Source organism: Zootoca vivipara, chromosome 1 (genome assembly GCF_965207765.1).
Source record: "Zootoca vivipara chromosome 1, rZooViv2.hap1.1, whole genome shotgun sequence".
Taxonomy (NCBI): Eukaryota; Metazoa; Chordata; class Lepidosauria; order Squamata; family Lacertidae; genus Zootoca; species Zootoca vivipara.
The window spans coordinates 11,267,377-11,285,464 of NC_142582.1; the positions used below are offsets into that span (position 1 = coordinate 11,267,377).

At 40.7% G+C, this 18,088-nt stretch overlaps 1 protein-coding gene across 2 annotated transcripts in view; it reads left to right on the forward strand.

The window, feature by feature from the left end:
* SATB2 (SATB homeobox 2) overlaps positions 1–18,088 on the forward strand; it is a 114,656-nt gene that overhangs the window by 79,699 nt on the left and 16,869 nt on the right. For both annotated transcript variants that reach the window (XM_088676668.1, XM_035136780.3), the window contains 2 exons: positions 1,922–2,077; positions 13,389–13,586. In XM_088676668.1, the coding sequence (XP_088532794.1) occupies positions 1,922–2,077; positions 13,389–13,586 (354 nt within the window). The remainder of the gene's footprint in view (positions 1–1,921; positions 2,078–13,388; positions 13,587–18,088) is intronic.

The window sequence follows — 18,088 nt, forward strand, 5'->3', positions numbered from 1 at the left end:
AAATTAACAATTATAAAAATACAAATCAAAACTCATAAAGAAACAAGAAAGTTAAGTAGCAGCCCCAGCAAACTCTTGTTTGCATACTGTGCCAGAATTTTTTTAAACACTAAGCTAAACCATGGCTTAGCACACACAAACTAATGTACAGATTCTCTCAGAGTGAAGATCATGGCTACTGTGCTCTTTGCCCAGTCCTGTTGCTGATATCCTGACCAGCACTAAGCCATGTTTGCTATCATGTTGCAGCTGAATCTGTTCCCCAGACAAACCACATGCAACATATGAAGAAGACTAGGTTTACAGCTCATGTAATGTAATGCCAAACCAAACCAAACCATGGCGTAGCCCTGGGTAGCTGCAGTATTCACTCTGGGAACTCATTCAGGGCATGTGGAAAACTGGGTCGCAGTCTCTATGCCAGAAAGAGAAATAAATAAAACATATTTGTATTGTCTGTTGAAAACTGAGCAGAGAATGGAAACCAGGCAGGCATCTTTCAGGAGTTAATCTTAGTGTCACAACAAAGAAGATTTGATCTGTATACCCACCCACTTTACTGCTGATGGTGGGATTACAATTATACTTCCAAAATTGCACGCAACTCCAAATTGAAGGAACACATCTTGCATTTTTGTAGGCAATATAGGTCTACCTCTGTTGAGACCTTTCCCCTCTGCTTTGCAGAGGAAGGAACTGCAGCTGAAAGGTAGACGAAGACCCAGAGGACTGGATAAAATCTGGCTGTGTACTACATGTGGGCTGAGGGGAGCACCTCTGGGTTAAACATACCCAGGCTGTTTTAAGGTGCCAGCCTGGGAGAAATGACATCACAGTCTTTTTCTATATACACGTTAGCTTAATTTAATGTTTCAGTTCCATAAAAAGCTTGCTAGATCAGTGCCCTAGATTGCTGCTGTGTGATAACTGCTGTTAGATAGAATAGCCTGTGCAATAGAATCATTACTAGATACATAGGTTACTGGGCAGTTTCAGTGATGTACTTGTACTGTTGAAACTATCAGCCAGTCTGAACAAGTTTTCAGCTGGTTTCTGGTTTTGGGGTAATGACCTTTCCCCCTCCATTCCTAACCTCTACCGGTAGTTCTCTCTCTGATGGCTTAGTAAGTGGAAGTGCCAATATTCTCTGTTTATTGTCCTTCATTTGTCACAGAAGTTGATTGGAAGTCATTCAATTAAAAGGAGTGCACTGGAATATGCAGAACTGCAATATGAGTTTAGGAGACCAAGGGCAGCACACCACACATACTGTGAAGCTTGGTGTTATGAATTTTTGTTCATTCTCACTGATTTCCTAGGTGAAATTAGGTGACTATCTGGGCAGCATAATGATGGGAAACCATACATACTCATATGACATACATATAGCTTTAATAAAGGATGAGAGAGACTTGAGGGAGTGCATTAAATTGAGTAATAATTTATTATTTAGAGACCTCTATGCATTTACTCATTTTTTCTGGAAGAATTGGCTCTTCCTCCAAGGTATGCAGTTTTATGGGGAGAAAAAGCAAAAGTCCAAATACCCATGTATGTATTATATTGTATTTTCTGGCTAGCCCCATCAAGTGACTGTTTGGGATTTAATTCTTCTGCTTTGTAACCTTTCAGTTTTTCGGTATATGTGCTTCTGTGTGTGTTGAGTGCGAGAGAGAGAGCTCTGTGTGTGAAGAGAGGGGGGAAGGGAGGGAGAAGGAGAGAGGACTGTGAACGTCCTATAGGAATGCACTGCAATTATTTCCAATCACAATTAACCTGATTAGAATAATGGACAGGAAGTGTCCCTCTGTAGCTAATGCAGTTTGGCATCAGCTGACTGAAATCCTTTGATAATTTCTGCACAGATGGCTGGGCTGAAAGCAGCACTTTTTTAATTATTATTTTCATGGTCTCTCGGTAGGCCAAAACCTCGACTCCGACAACAGACCTCCCCATTAAGGTGGACGGAGCCAACATCAACATCACAGCTGCCATTTATGACGAGATCCAACAGGAGATGAAAAGGGCCAAGGTGTCTCAGGCTCTGTTTGCCAAAGTGGCTGCCAATAAAAGTCAGGTGAGTAGAGGGTTCTTTTTGAAAGAGCGGAGAAAGGTTCAACGTTGAAATTGGACCCATCCCTCCCCCTATCATTAAAGTATATCTGTTGCAGCAGTAGTAACAACATTAATGATCCCTGGAGAATCCATTGCACTTTGTCTTTTTGCTCCTAAATAATTTCTTTCTGCCTCTTTAAAGTGAATGGATAGCAAAGACAAATCAAATTTTCTTCCTTTAACTGAAAAGTAAAAAACAGAAACGGCACCATAAACTGCTTCCCTGCCCTCCACCTGGTGCAGCAAATCAAGAACCCCTGAAATTATAGTGTTGTACACATTTAACAGATTTGATTCCTTAAAAATTGTTTGATTCCTTACAATTGTCTTATGGGAAGCCAACAGAAACCCACAGATTGATTGATCACTGTATTCCTTGTAGTGTAAAAAAATATGAAATGAAACCATTATGAAATGTTGAGAGTAATTCTGTTACCATCATTCATAGAAATATTGAATTTATTCTAATGTGTTACATGGATTTGTATATGAGGAGGATCCAAATCTTTCTCATGTTCATTTTCTTCCTCCTCTTCTAAATCATCATGTCTCCTGTTGCACCACTTGTTTTCAGTGGAGCCTGTGGGCTAATGCTCACAGAAAAGGCAAGAGCCCAGGCACAATATGAAATACATAAAAGGAAAATGCCATGGAGCCCTACACTGTTAAATGAATAAAAATCTCATGTACCACATGGCAAAATATAATGAGACTGGAGCTGTTAAACGAATAAAGCTGTTAAAAGCATAATGCCACTTGGCACAACTACTGTGCATTTAACGGTTTTCCACTGTGTAATAAATGACATATGTGGTAAAAGTGCAGTAAATATAAAAACTGCACACAATTGATTTTGCAAACGTGCCCTTCGTCCTTGCCTGCATACAAATACCAAAGATGTGTGTGCACTGCGGCCAAGGCTGGATAGTCCTTAATCAGGACCCTTTTAGTACAAACCGAATTACCAGGCTCTTTCTGAGGTTTGGCTCCAAAATGCCTGCAAGCTTCCTGTCATTTTACACAGAAGAGTCTTGAAATAGAAAGACTGTGAGCCACCCAAAATAATTTGGGTGGCTCACTAGCTTCCGTCTGTGCCAATTTGAATGTAGAAATTCCAAAGGAGCCGGCCACCATCTACTCTCTCTAGAGCTAGAATGCATTAAATGTTCTTGCTGTGAGCTCATATAGAAACTCCAGAGAGGTTTTCTTAAAAAAAAAAGCAGGAAGGGTTTAAAATGTGTGAAAGTGACATTTGCTGTGGCTGTGCCCAGTAATACTTCATGCATAAGCATTTTTGAGCATGTGCTCCTTTTGTTTCACAGGTCTAGTGGGTAGCACTGATTACTCTGTGATGCCTTAATATTAACAGTTATATTGAAGGTACTTGGACTTTCTGTTTACAGTAGGTATAGGAAATTTGTTCAGCCCTGGTAACCACATCAAAAAATATACTATGAGTTTGAAGTTGCTGTTTAGTATAATTTGCATATCATGTACATTTTCATGAACATTTTCAAACCATAGCTGGTTGCCATGGTGCCATTGTACAACTTGAGTTCTGGGGAGGCTAAGACAGAGTTTGAGAACCAGTGGCACTTCCACTTTCTTATAGGGTCATCATCAGCATCCATCTGTTAATATAAAGTTTGTAACAACCATACAGGTATATGGGTGAGAGAAATATTAATCTCTGGAAAATTGATAAGATCCAACTTAATGCAGAAGCATGCCTAAAAGTACCTAGTAAGCCTCTAAATAAATTCCTACTGAGAGCCAGAACTCATAAGTACATAAGAACATAGCAGTTTGAAAGCATACCAGTCTGAGCAGATAAATAGGTACCACTGAGATGGGAAGGTAAATGGCGTTTCCGTGTGCTCTGGCATGGTGTCCCATTGCACCAGAAGCAGTTTAGTCATGCTGGCCACATGGCCTGAAGTGAGATGAGTGCTGCACCCCATAGAGGCCTTAACTGGACTTAACCTTCCAGGAGTCCTTTATCTTCCAGGCGCCCTTTACCTTTACCTTACCTAGGTATCTATCTTCCCCACCATCTGTAGGCATGGCTGCCCACTGTCTATCACATTATATCACATGACTTGTTCCTTCCCACATGTTTTGAAATTAAACTGTGCAGGGTGTATGGTACTTTGAAGCCCAGATAATAAGCTGATTGTCTGGGCTTCACAGCACCACACAGGGTTCTATGAAAGCACTGATGATCAGCTCTACATGTATTCAATTCTTTCTCATTTTTGCCAGACATGCAGGGACATGTGCATATGGAAGGCCATGAGATAGGACTGAAATGCACGGCCTGCTTCCCCTCCGGGTTATAACAGGATAACAATAAAGGTCTACCATCAGATTGGGTGTGACCACCATATGTTGCTGGGTGCAGAGCACATTGGGGGCTGATGCAAGGGAAGGAGGGGTCCAAGTGCGTGGCTGGAGGTGGATGCATAGCCTTCCCTTCTGGCCACGTATTTCCTGGCAGGAAGCCAGGCACTCTCCCGGCCAGTCAGGCGGTGCCTGTGGGCCGGGCAGGGGGCAAGACCTGGGCAGGTACTGGGACTGTCACCTTCCTTTGAAGGGGTGCGGCGCCCAGTGCCCAGCCTCTTGTCCTGCATGGATCTGATCATCACTGGATCACCTGCCCTCCTGCCCCTTTTATATTTGTATGTGTGCTTCAGCCTGATGGTGAGCAAGCTGAACTGTGTATGGGCATTGCTATGGATTACTCAGTTGCTGCATTTGGGGCCAGGGGGGAGTTTTTTCCTGCAGACAGACTGACACATCTACAGATTTTTGCCTGCTTCATAGCAAACACCACAACTTGGGCGGTTAAGGCATTGGGTTGTTTCCTTTTAACACCAGGGTACCCCGTTAAAGTGGCAGAGCTGTCTGGGAGCCCAAACAGGGGGCCATAGCACCCCTTCCGTGAGGAGGCACTGGCAGGAAAGTCACACTTGACCCATGTCCAGGGGCAGCCTTCATGCCAGGGCCAATCCATCCCAGGTTCAACCTGCAGGTGGTCTGGTTGAAGGTGGATGCTTACCCAGTGCCTTTTGCCATTGACTTACATATGTAATCAACAAATCTGTGGCCTAATTTAACCCAGCCAATGGTCTCCTGTCTTGTTTCTATTGTCAATCCCCATTGGCACACAGTGTTCCATATGTGCCTGGGTCATGCAAATAGTTTGTTCCTTTCTAATTCAGGACATAGCTGGATTTTAGCTGCACTGTATGCATATTTCATGTACGGAAGATCAAGCAGGGAGGGGGAGCCACAGCTGACTTTCAAAAATTGTGCTATAGCTTCAGAGGATTCTCATAACTTGCCATATTTCAAAAAGTGAAAATCTGGACACAACGGTTTTGAGCTTGTGTGTGTGTGTGCGCGCACGCGCAAAATCTCAAAAAAATAAAGGAAGGGTGGGGAAAGAGTTTTTGAGCTATTTTTAATGACATTTGCCAAAATCTATACTTCCGACATGGACTGCCATGCATATGGATTTTCCTGGACATTTCAGCGATTTTCCCCTGGAAGCTTTTTAAGAGGGCCAAATACCAGCTATGTCTGGGAAATTCCAGATGTATGGCAACCCTACTCATTCACATGAGTCTCATCAGGTGGGCAGTTCCTTCTCAATGTCAGTTACTGCTCTTGCCCTCAAAGAGTATATCCACTAAATCACAGTGTGATGAGAACTTAAAATGGGCAGTCTCTCATGATGATTCATATCATATGGCTATGGCTGTCATCTACATCCTTAACTAGAACAAGAAGATAAAGTAAAGAATTCAAGGATTAGTTTGGCGGAACTGGTGATTAAACTCCCACAAACATTACAGTAGAGAATGTTGCAGTTCAAAGGTAATAGGAATAATAGAGCAAAGCCAGCTTGTCAAGGTTTCATTAAGCTTCATGGCAGAACTTGCCATTATAGCCAGTTTTCTAGCCATTCAGGTTTCTTCACTGGGTTATTTTAAATAATAACGAGCTTTATTTTAATCAAGATTATTTTAATCAAGAAAAGAACAAGTTCAGAAACCTGACTCATTTTCTACTGCTGTAGATTCCCAATCACATGAAGAGAGTTAATCACTACTGAACATTTGTTTTAAAGACCTTTGCATGGGTACAATTAGAAAGTAATCTTTATGTGGTTAATAGCATAATTTTAGTCTCTTTAAAAACATACATCACACATTGCCTTTTTTGTCACAGATGCTGACATTTTCTGCACTGAAGATGTGGGTGAGGAAATATCCTTTTACATATATTTGAGTAGGGATTTTTTTGAATCATTTTCACTAAAATCTCTTCATTTGCCTACTCACGTATTTGCTGGTATCCCTGCAAAATGTCAGTGCAGATACATTCAATTCCTTAAAAAAAAATAAGAATATGAAATGAACCAAGCTGCTGCTCAAGGCCAGTTAATTGACTTAGGTTGCAATCCTAACTCCACTTATTTCTTTTTAAAATTATACCCTGCTATTCACCATATAGGTCTCAGAGTGCCTTGTAACAATAAAATATACAATATACAAAATTTAAAACATTAATTAAATCTCTTAAATTTAACATCTCATTAATGTAAAATCTCATTTTTATTTTTAAATGTAGAACATCTGAAAAGCTTTCAGGGGGTAAAAGCCTCCTGCACTAAAAGTTTTGACCAGGCCTTTGAAACTCAGTAGGAATGTTGCCTAACTTTCTGTGAGAGGGAGTTCTATAGCAGGGGTCAGCAAGGTTTACCTCACCTGGGCCAGTTTACTCCAGTGAAGATCCCTCTGTGGGTTGGATCGCGCGTGCGCGCCTGCAATTTCCAGCTTCTGGGCAGACACGATTTCCAGTGCTGCGGAAGCGAGTCCCCATGCAGGGACTCGCCAAGCGGGCGGCTTGGTTTGGTGGTGGCTCGTGGGCCGCTTAAACGACCCCCATGGGCCGCTTGTGGCCTATGGGCCTTAGGTTGCCGACCCCTGTTCTATACAGTTGGGCCCGTATCACTGAAAGCACAACTCCTTGTTGACATGCGCTGTGCTTCTGGCCCATAGGGAACCACTATTATTGCTCCCCTGACAATCTCACTGATTGATTTGGGGTGTACAGGGTAAATTGGTTGTTAAGGTATCCTGGGCCCAAGCAATTCAGGGCTCTGTACACTAGCACAAGAACCTTAAACCTGCCTTGGTAGAAGACAGGAAGCCAGTGCAGGCCTTCTGACACTAGTGTCATGTGTTGGAGTTTGGTTGTTCTCTGGAAGTAAGCTCCATTAAATTTATTAGGAGTGACTTTTGAGTAGACATGGTTAGGGTTAAGACACTTTCTTCCATGCAGATGTCAGTGCTTGAGTGGTGGTAAGTATAATTTCAATATACATTACCCTGGGCAGCTTATTCCCTGCTTCCATTATGAACATTAGTACATGGATAGAACATTGTCAGTGGTCTTAAAATCAATGCCCTTCAGCATTCTAAATAACACAGCAGTTACTGTAATAAAATCTAGCTTTCTTCTGCCAATAATTCTAGTCTCAGTGTGTTTGAACATACAAAGTTCAAATCATTTCTGTATCTCTCTTGTGCTACTTACATTAATATGTGAAATATATATTTTTATCTAGAGGCATTTGTGATTCATATGAGCATCCTGATCAATGTCTTTCAAACACCTCCTCTGCTGTCTGCTCCACTTGGTCAAAATTTGGTTTCTTGTGTGAAAAAGCTGTCAACCTAGCAGAGCACTTTTAGGATGCATGTGTGGAACAGGGTCCTTGAACCACCCGTCCTTTTTGTCTCAATCTTTTTGGCATCACTGGCAAAGTTTTGTGTTTTATCTCTTTGATGCCCCCCACAAATGCAGGAAGAGATACCTTTTATTGCTCCTCTTTCCTGAGTTCAGCGGAAAGACTTGGGTGGGGAGTTCTGTGTCAATGCTCACTGCACTACCTTTCCAAGCCCTGGATACTGGATCAAAGCAGGCATGACTTGTAGTCCTCAGAAGCATTTGGAGCAATGCCGTCACCTCCACCAGCTCTTTGGCAACCTCTGTTTTGTGTTATTGAGGACCCTTCTGGCTCACTACACTTTAGCTGAAAGCAATGCACTGAGTTTCATCTACACCCACCCACAAAAATTTACCTTCCTTGGCTGATGCTTCAGGGCATAGCAGTGTACCCTCGCATCACAACCCAACAAGCTTAAGGAAGAAAAGATGGTACTTCTCACAAAGAAGTACCCACACAAGGAGAAGCAAAAGGAAACCTGTTCTTATTGTGCTTTCGCACCATGCGTTTAATTCAAAAAGCAGGAAATCCGCATAAGCTAATATTGGGACTGTGATTTCCAGGACACAGAAAATGAATGTTTGGATATGCCCTAATACATAATGAATAAACCTACAAGGCAAGAGTACCTGATCCTGTTCTGTTCACATGGAATATTTTGTTGAGTTTCTTTATGTATGAATCCTTTTAACAGCTGTTTTGATAGATTTTTTTGGTTGACCGCTACTGCTGGACTAAATATGACCATAGCTGCCAAGTTTTCCCTTTTCTCACGAGGAAGCCTATTCAGCATAAGGGAATTTCCCTTAAAAAAGGGATAACTTGGCAGCTATGAATATGACAAAAGTAAAAAGGTCAGCTGGCTAAACAGGATCAATGATAAGTATGGGAATGAGCTTCATTTCTTTCTTCATCTACCTCCCTTTTCCTCTAGGGAGTTCCTTGTACATCATGCCTGAAATGCTTTTGTTTATTGAGCAGCCAAAAGTTTAGTTACCCTGAGACTCCAGTAACTAGTTGGAATCCAGGAGTATACCCAGACTACCATCCTGTTCCTTCACGGGGAGGCAACCTCTCCCAGGACGGGTTGTGCACCTAATTCCTGGACACAGGAACCATCAATCTGCAGCACTTATGTCTAATCAGGATACAGCCCAGTTTATTAGCCCCCACATGATAGACACATGACAATAGAGCACACCCTTTACAGCAATCTTGAAGTTTTTTACTGGACTTATTTGCATAGGAGAGATGCTGAGTGATGGAACTGGGCCACTAAGGGATCAAGTATGTTTAAGAGTGGGATGTCTAATAACAGCCTGATTCTACATACAGTAACCTGTCTTCCCTAAAACAATGTCACCAGGAACATAAGCCAAAAGCCTGAAATCAACATGAATGCCTCCATTCCAGAGAAGTTCTGTATCAGCATTTCTTGCATGGAAACAATTCTCTTGGAATGCTCAATAAAACACACATGGACTCCCTCTGCTATCACCTCCCTGAATAAAAAAAAACCCCACAACTTGAGGGTTTAAACAAAAAGAAAAAAGAAAAGGGAGATTTATTTATTAATAATTCATGAGTTCTCATCGAACATGCACGAAGCAACGGTGCTATTCAATAGAGAATACTGTCATCTGTCACTGTTTTATTTGACATTTACACTTTTTTTTTTGCTTGGTGCTGCAAAACTTTCTTGGATGGCATGCTAAGATTATTTAAATAGAAAACAACAGCAGCAGCAGAGTGCACACACTTTCTTACCTGGTGGTTTCTGTTTGTTTGGGCATTATGTATGCTGATTAGATGGGACTTGTGGTAGCATAGGGTTCTCTCAAATATTAGCCACATTGAGACCTAAAATTGTTGTTCAGTAGAGCTAAATATATAGTCCTGAATGGATCAGTGAAAGACAGTTTGGGTAAATAGATGGAGGGCGAGGACAACAGTGACTAAAATATTTGTTGTAGATAAGTGTACAAGTAGGCTGTGAAACAGAGAGAAAACAAGTAATAGCTGTTGTGAAAGAAACTGACACAAATGAATTGCCAATGCTGATGCCAAATAAATATTTATAAATGGCATCAGAGGGAGGCCCAGTAGTATAAAATTGCAAGCATGAAGAGGGCATTTAGCACAATGACATTACTGAGTTAGGAAGGCTTAGCAATTTCTTGCTAATATTAGACTCATGAAAATCTTTCTGCTCTGTAGGTTAGTTATTATTTATAAAAATCGCAGAACCAGCTGATACATTCATAAGCTAATTATTGTAGCAGCTGGGTATACATGGTGTCTGAGGCTGTGAAGTATCACAGATTTCTTGGGACCTGCTGTGGTGTGTGTGCCATAGGAGGCTAGATCCCTTAATCTGATCAGCCAAGCAAAGAGTTTCTGGGGAAACTGGATTAATATTTCCCTAAATAACAGGAATGTGATTCACCTTCAGAACTGAGCTCTGCTAAACATGCCATTAGCTTACGTCCACTGGGGAATTGAGACGTTCTCAGGTGTCCTAAGGATGGGATCTTTGCCTGATAGCTTCCCTTGCCAGAAATTAATTTGGTTTGCTCATATCTGCACACATGGTCACACTGCAGTCTAGTTTTCTCCTTAATAGCTCCACGGTCAAGACCTTGCAAGTTGCTTGGCAAATTGAGCACTATGCTTCCTAAAGACTAATGGCAGAGAGCACATAGTCCATAATGAGGCCTATAGTGTCAGGCTAAGTGACTGTAATGAGTGCAGATTATAGCAGTGCTTATCAATCAAATGCAGCTGACTGTTGTGTGAGACATTCCAAGATCACAAGCAAAAATGGTAGCAGTAAGTTGTCACGGGTCTCTTTTCAAACGGAACCTTCTCTTACTATAACTGCCTGCTCTGACAGATCAGTAGGTTTTTGGGTTTGGATCACTCAGAACCATAGCTGCCAAGTTTTCCCTTTTCTCGCGAGGAAGCCTATTCAGCATAAGGGAAAATCCCTTTAAAAAAAGGGGTAACTTGGCAGCTATGCTCAGAACGTTGACTTTGAACAGGTGTGAGATTTTACTTACCCTTTAAAAAGTTTCTTTAAGGTTGTAAGTCTCTCTTACAGTTTCCCTTGGGAAGTTTTAACCATACCTGCTTTAAACATATGAAAGTGTGCAGTTGGAGACTTACTCTGATCAGTAAAATGGATGGAGAAATAGCAGCTTATCCCCCCACCACAGATGGTTTATTTTACATTTCAAAAATTATTTCCTTCGTACTGCAGAACCCCTGAGAAAACACTTTAGAGCCGAGAGTTTTGTTCTTGTTTGTTTGTTTGTTTTAAATTATTATTAAAGAGGGACACAGGTTTTGGGGGTGTGGGCAAGAGAATATTTGTGGAAAATCAGCCACCACCTGATTCTATGGTTAGCAACATACCAACTAAAATACCAAATGCAGATATTTATTCCAAGCAAATAATTAGATATCTCCTTTTCATACCCCCCCCCAGCAGCTTATTGCAAGAAAAGATCGGGTCTGCACAAATGTGGCCTCTCACTTGTAAAAACAAGGCAGTGTTGTGTTACAGATTAGTTTATAAATCCCCAGTGGCTTCACAGTTCAGTGCCTACAGCTGCTGCAGATGGGCCTGGGTTTTTGTCTCTTCGCTGTGCTGCAGCCGGCAGTTGAAGGAGAAAATGGAATGATCAGGTTATTAACATGTAGGCCGTGAGGAAGAGGCTGCACAATGAGAACAGCTGGTGTTGCTGTCTTGGCTGATGCAGCGGAGATAATCAAATCTTGCCTCCCCCCCTTTCCTTTTCCTTTTTTTTGGGGGGGGGGGTAAAGGCAGAAGATACAAACAACGATGTGATATCATATGAGGTCTTTTTAATAGCACCTTGCATCAGGTTGTTACACCAAATCTTTCAATTCCTTTTCTGGCTTGTGAAAAGCCTTTCTATTCAGGTCCCTTCATACACAGTTTTGAAGAAATACATATTTAATCTTAAGAAAACAAGATCTAGCTTGAAATATTAAATTGACACAACCCCATTGAAATTGCTCAGGCCCCATGGATTTCAACAGGATGGAGATATGGTTAGTTCAGTGTTTAGACAATCCAGACAATCACTTGCGATGATGAGCTATAGAACTGTCAAAATATTTTACTTAATGAAAGGTAGGAAATGCATGTATTGTATGTTGCTTCATTATTACATTGATTTTACTCTCATAAAGCCACAAGAAAGGGATGATTCAGTCATTGCTATGCAAGGTTGCCTACAGGTGTTAACAAAGATTTTTTTTGCACCAAAGTTTACAGATGTTCTGTGTATTTAAAACCATTCAATATAATTGCACTTTCTCTATACATGTAAGTGGATAAAGGTGAGAAAGTTTGTCACCTATTAACAAGTACTGTCTTTCTGCCCTATGGGTTACATTAATAATTTCTTATAATGGTATTGGTATTTTGTCTATCTTGAGAGACAATGGAGTGCAGCTCCGGGGTCAAACTGACTCGATGGGTCACATGCTTAGGCAGTGTGTATGGAGGTCCTAGGCTGCCCAGAAAACAATACCCCCCTCAACTTCACTGATGTGGTCAAAAAGAAAACAGAGCAATACATTTGACACCAGCTTGGCTGAAGGAGCTGCTGGAAGGAGGCATACAAGGTGCCATCCAACCATCTTAGGGACTCTACTCCTTAGCCTTTTCTTCTGTCGAAGATATCTCACAAGACAGCGGAGGTTTAGAATCAAAACTTTCCTTCTCCTAGATGGGCTACCTTCCCAGATTGATGAACCCCACCTGCCCCTCTACAGCAGGCATAGGCAAACTCAGCCTTCCAGATGTTTTGGGACTACAACTCCCATCATCCCTAGCTAACAGGACCAGTGGTCAGGGATGATGGGAATTGTAGTCTCAAAGCATCTGGAGGGCTGAATTTGCCTATGCCTGCTCTACAGCATATGCAGGAACTGCCTTCTTGACTGTTAGACCCTTAGTTGGTCTTGTCCTCTCAATCCACCAGAGCCCGTCTTCGCATGCAGAGGAAGTCTCTAACGCACTGAAGAAGAGTTTGGATTTGATATCCTGCTTTATCACTACATGCATGGAAATGCCACAAGCTGCCTCTGTTGTCCAGTAGAGCAAGAATAAGGGCTCCCATCTGGGTCAAAACTGAAATGTCCTGAACTATTAGAAAAAGGTCAAAAATTGCCATTTGAGAACATATCACAAGTGCACTATATGTATGTTCTAGGTAACTTGGAGGATGTTATGCAGCAGGATTATCATTACCAAACTGGTGAATCAGTTTGTAATGATTCTGAGCACTACAATATAAGCTATGCTAAATAGGTAGCAAGTATTGGAGGTGTCACCTGTGATAAATCATAGTAGCACAATAAAATAAAAAGTCCCTTCAACCATTATGTTGTTCACCAGTTTACTAGTACTTAAAACGTCAGTTATTTTGACTTTCCACTGCAGGGTTGGCTGTGTGAGCTGCTCCGTTGGAAGGAAAACCCAAGTCCAGAGAACCGTACACTTTGGGAAAATCTGTGCACCATCCGGCGCTTCCTGAATCTTCCGCAGCATGAGAGGGATGTGATCTATGAAGAGGAATCCAGGCATCATCACAGTGAACGTATGCAGCATGTAGTCCAACTTACCCCTGAGCCTGTGCAGGTCAGTGCTATGTCCATTTTAAAATGATTCTTTGTCCCATGCCAACTAGTAAAAGAATGAAAACACAAATGGTTCCAAGCATCTTCCAGATCTAGAACCACAAAACTTCCAGGGTCTTTTTCAGTGAAGAGATTCCTGGATTGCCTTAGGGATCAAGATAGTGATATAAGAAGCAGGTGTGTGTGTTCTATTTCAAAGAGAACTAGCTTGAGAGTACAATATTTAGAGTGATGTCTTTGCATTGCTACCTGGGTCGCTGTCCAGTCTCTTTTTTATGTATTCTTCTGGCACAATCATTAGTCTAATGATTAGAAAGTGGCACTGTTCCCTCTTATATTTTCCAATTCAGTTTCCAAGTTTTGAAATCACCATGCAGTAGGAGCAGGGTAGGTGATGGGATGTGAAGACGTTTGTCTTCCTCCGCTTCCTCCTCCCTTTTCTCTTTAAAGAAATATATAGTTTTATGAAATTCTATGTTTTTCAGACATGTATAGAAAGGGTCGATAAGGTGTCTGTTTCTTTAACCAATATTTAATCACAGATGGCTACTAAATAGAAATTTGATTTCAAATAAAAAATTACCTGTCTTGAAAGTAGGCTCCAGTAACCTATGTAGGTGGTCTTTTGGTGCTAGTGTTTTTTTTAATGGTTGACCTTGATAATTTAGCCTACTTTTGAAACTCTTCAAGCACATTACTTTTCTGCATAGTGTGTGTAGTTTCAAGTGACACGTTACACTGCATTGCAATGTGATGTATTTGTATTTGTCAGCAAGTTACAAAGCCTTGAATTAATTATTTATTACAATCAAAATATGAAAAATGAAGAAAAATAACTGGAACCAGCTGGCAGCTATAAATAGCAAAACTCTGGAGACTCTCCAACACAGTTGAAACATTCGATCTGTGTTTTGGGGATGCTGCACTTAAGGTATTGTTGTGCTTATCTGATAAGCCTCCTGTGTTCTGTTAACCTGATGCTAAATCGCAATATTGGTTTGGCAGTGACAATCTCTATTACACAATTAACCAGAAATAATCGGTGACAACCAGTATCAAATGCACAAAATTGATGCCCATTTAATCCAACTATTTTCTTTGTTCAAGCTAATATTAATTCTTCCCAAATGTTGCTGTGCTTAGATTGTTCTGTCATTGGGATGCATGAATTTTCAGTAACTGCTGTACTGTTAAAGGAGTCCATTAAGCAACATGTCTTATTAATATGCAGAGATGTTTTGTCTTTACCCTTCTTTTCTTCATATACTTGCAGTAATCAAAATTTTAGAAAGTATGTGGAGTTGTTTTATTTTAATTGATATCACAATGCAAGTTGAATAATGAATGCCAAAGATGAGTTTGAAATCCATTTTGATCCCTTACCTGGTGAGGAGGAAGACTGCTGCAATAAATGATAAAGTTAGTATAACAGCAACAATTGCAATCAATGTATGTTTTGTGTCTTTCATCCTCTAATAACGTTTGCCTTTCCTGGTTTCAAGCATCTTAGAACTTTCTTAATTGAGATCATCTAACATTCTAAAGGGATGAATAATATCACTGAGAAGGAGCAACACACCCTTTCCTCTATCATGATTTATTTTCAATCAAATTACATTTTTAAAGCAGTGTGTAAGATGTCCAGTCTACAAAGCACATAAGGCAGGTGGGCAAAATGTAGTTATGTTGAAAATAATATTTTACTTGGTAATAGCTAACATTAGTCATACAGTGGTACCTCGGGTTAAGAACTTAATTCGTTCTGGTGGTCCGTTCTTAACCTGAAACTGTTCTTAACCTGAGGTACCACTTTAGCTAATGGGGCCTCCCTCTGCCACCATGCTGGCGCCACACGATTTCTGTTCTCATCCTGAAGCAAAGTTCTTAACCCGAGGTACTATTTCTGGGTTAGTGGAGTCTGTAACCTGAAGCACCTGTAACCTGAGGTACCACTGTACTCAGAATTGACTCGCTGAAGAAAATGGACTTAAGTAAGTAATCCAGGGACGCAGGTGGCGCTGTGGGTTAAACCACAGAGCCTAGGGCTTGCCGATCAGAAGGTCGGCAGTTTGAATCCATGTGACGGGGTGAGCTCCCGTTCCTCGACCCTGCTCCTGCTAACCTAGCAGTTCGAAAGCACATCAAAATGCAAGTAGATAAATAGGAACCGCTGCAGCGGGAAGGTAAACAGCGTTACTGTGCACTGCTCTGGTTCGCCAGAAGCGGCTTAGTCATGCTGGCCACATGACCCAGAAGCTGTCTGCAGACAAACGCCAGCTCCCTTGGCCAGTAAAGCGAGATGAGCGCTGCAATCCCAGAGTCATCCATGACTGGACCTAATGGTCAGGGGTCCCTTTACCTTTAACTTAAATCCATTTATTTCAATGTGCCTAAGTATGACTTTGTTTATTTGTTTTAAAAACTTTTATCCTGCCATTTATCCAAAGACATGGACAGGTTGCAACAATAAAACAGACAAAAACAATAACTTTTGCTCTTTAGACCTGGAAAGCTACAGAAGTCTCAGCATGTGTTCATTTGTATTAGAATTGTAAAATACTTTTTAAAAGTACAATGCAGGAAACTATTATATAGTTAAAACTTAGATGGAAAGCCTAGGCAACAGATTAAGTTCTAATTAAAGGCAGAGTACATTTAGTTTAATGTTGTCTAATATTTTCCAGTATGTATGACTCATTCTTGAGGGTTAAGGAGATATAAATATCCTTTTCCCCAAAGGACCGTCCTGTTGTAAGTTCCAACTTGCCCAGCATGACCCCTACCTTTAAAAAGTAATTCATTTGCCTTCCCAAATTTTTGTTTGATTAGTAATATGCAACCAAAGTACATTGTCAATATTGGTTACAGTATTCATGCCACTTAATTGAATGGTCCATCTTAAAGCTTTTGAGAGAGGGCATTTGAGGTCTCAAAAAATAAAGCTATTTTAATGAAAGTGTGTGTAAAATTAAGTCAAATGCTTGAAGTGAAATCGTTGCCTCCTGAGTTGTCATCTTTTTGAAAACTGATGCCTCACCACTTGGAGAATGTGTGGCTATGCACTGTGGTTTTAGTTTTAATGAATGTTTGACCACTTTACTATTTAATAAGCTCTATTTGGACGTTTCATGACAGTTTATAGAAGCTTAGAACCCTAGTTCCTAAAAGCTTTGCACGCATTTTGACAAAAACCAATAAGCTACACACAACAGGCAACGAGGCCTTTTATATTTGAATCTAAAATATCCAGTAGAGTTTCTTATGATAGATAGTTATTACAATTGCAGTGGAAAGCCACTGAAATTTTACTGTTGAGGCCAAACCTACCTATCACGCAATTTCAGCTGTTTTTGTTTAACATTCATGCCTCGTGTGGCTAGAACATGCTTCAGATTTTTATTAAGACTTACATTTGCAGCTCCCATTATAATCATAGTATAACTTATATTGGGAAGAGGAGAAACTTTCTTAGTTATGTATTACACTATATCACTTAATTATTAGAAAGTATCTCAGATTGTTTTGCCAGTTTTGAACTATGGTGCTATGGTCTATGGGGTCACGAAGAGTCGGACGCGACTAAACGACTAAACAACAACAACAACAACCATATGCTATTTGCAGCTTACATGGGCAACTGCATTTTCAGCCGTTTCAATTTCCAAACAACATAGAAACTAATTTCGGGGGGGGGGGGGGGAAATGCCAGAGCTGAAGCTGTCCAGCTCAGATCATATACTCTAATGACTGAATATTAATTGATCAGAATCTTCCATATGAATGGAAACAAGATGAGTAAATCAGAAAACTAACATCAAAAATTATGCATGATTTTTGTTATGCTCCTTAGCACAATGCATAAACACAGAATGAGCTGCTGTCTTTGGGTTGCATGGATCTGCTCTAACAACAAAAAGGAGTAATACACCTGTTAGACACAGTTTCTGGGATGAGGGCGGAAAGTATTGAGCACAGCGGAAGGCACAAAGTAGTATGTTTTCTGGGCCAGATCAACCATTTTGTTGAAAGACACTGTATGTTAATAATAATAATAATAATAATAATAATAATAATAATAATAATTCTTTATTATTTATACCCCACCCATCTGGCTGGGTGGCTTACAGCATACCGGTATCTAAAAACATAAAACATGTTGAATCTACTCCATATAAAATCTGTGTTCCTAGTTAGTAGAATGAGTTGACTGAAGTGTAGTAGCTGCTCGGTTGTTAATAATCTGATAAGCATGTTGGAAAGGCTTATTTATATTTGTGGAAGTTTATTACTGTCAGTTCTAGGCCCAGTTCAAAGTGCTAGTTTTAATTTTTAAAACCCTAAAGGGCCTATGACCAAGATATCTCAGGAATCACTTCAACCTGTATCACAAATAATATCCATAGCAGAGTGTGTCATCAGGTGTTCCCTTCCTATTGACTCCAATGGGGCACAGCTCAGTGGTGAAGCATCCACTTTGCATGCAGCAGATCTCATGTTTAATCC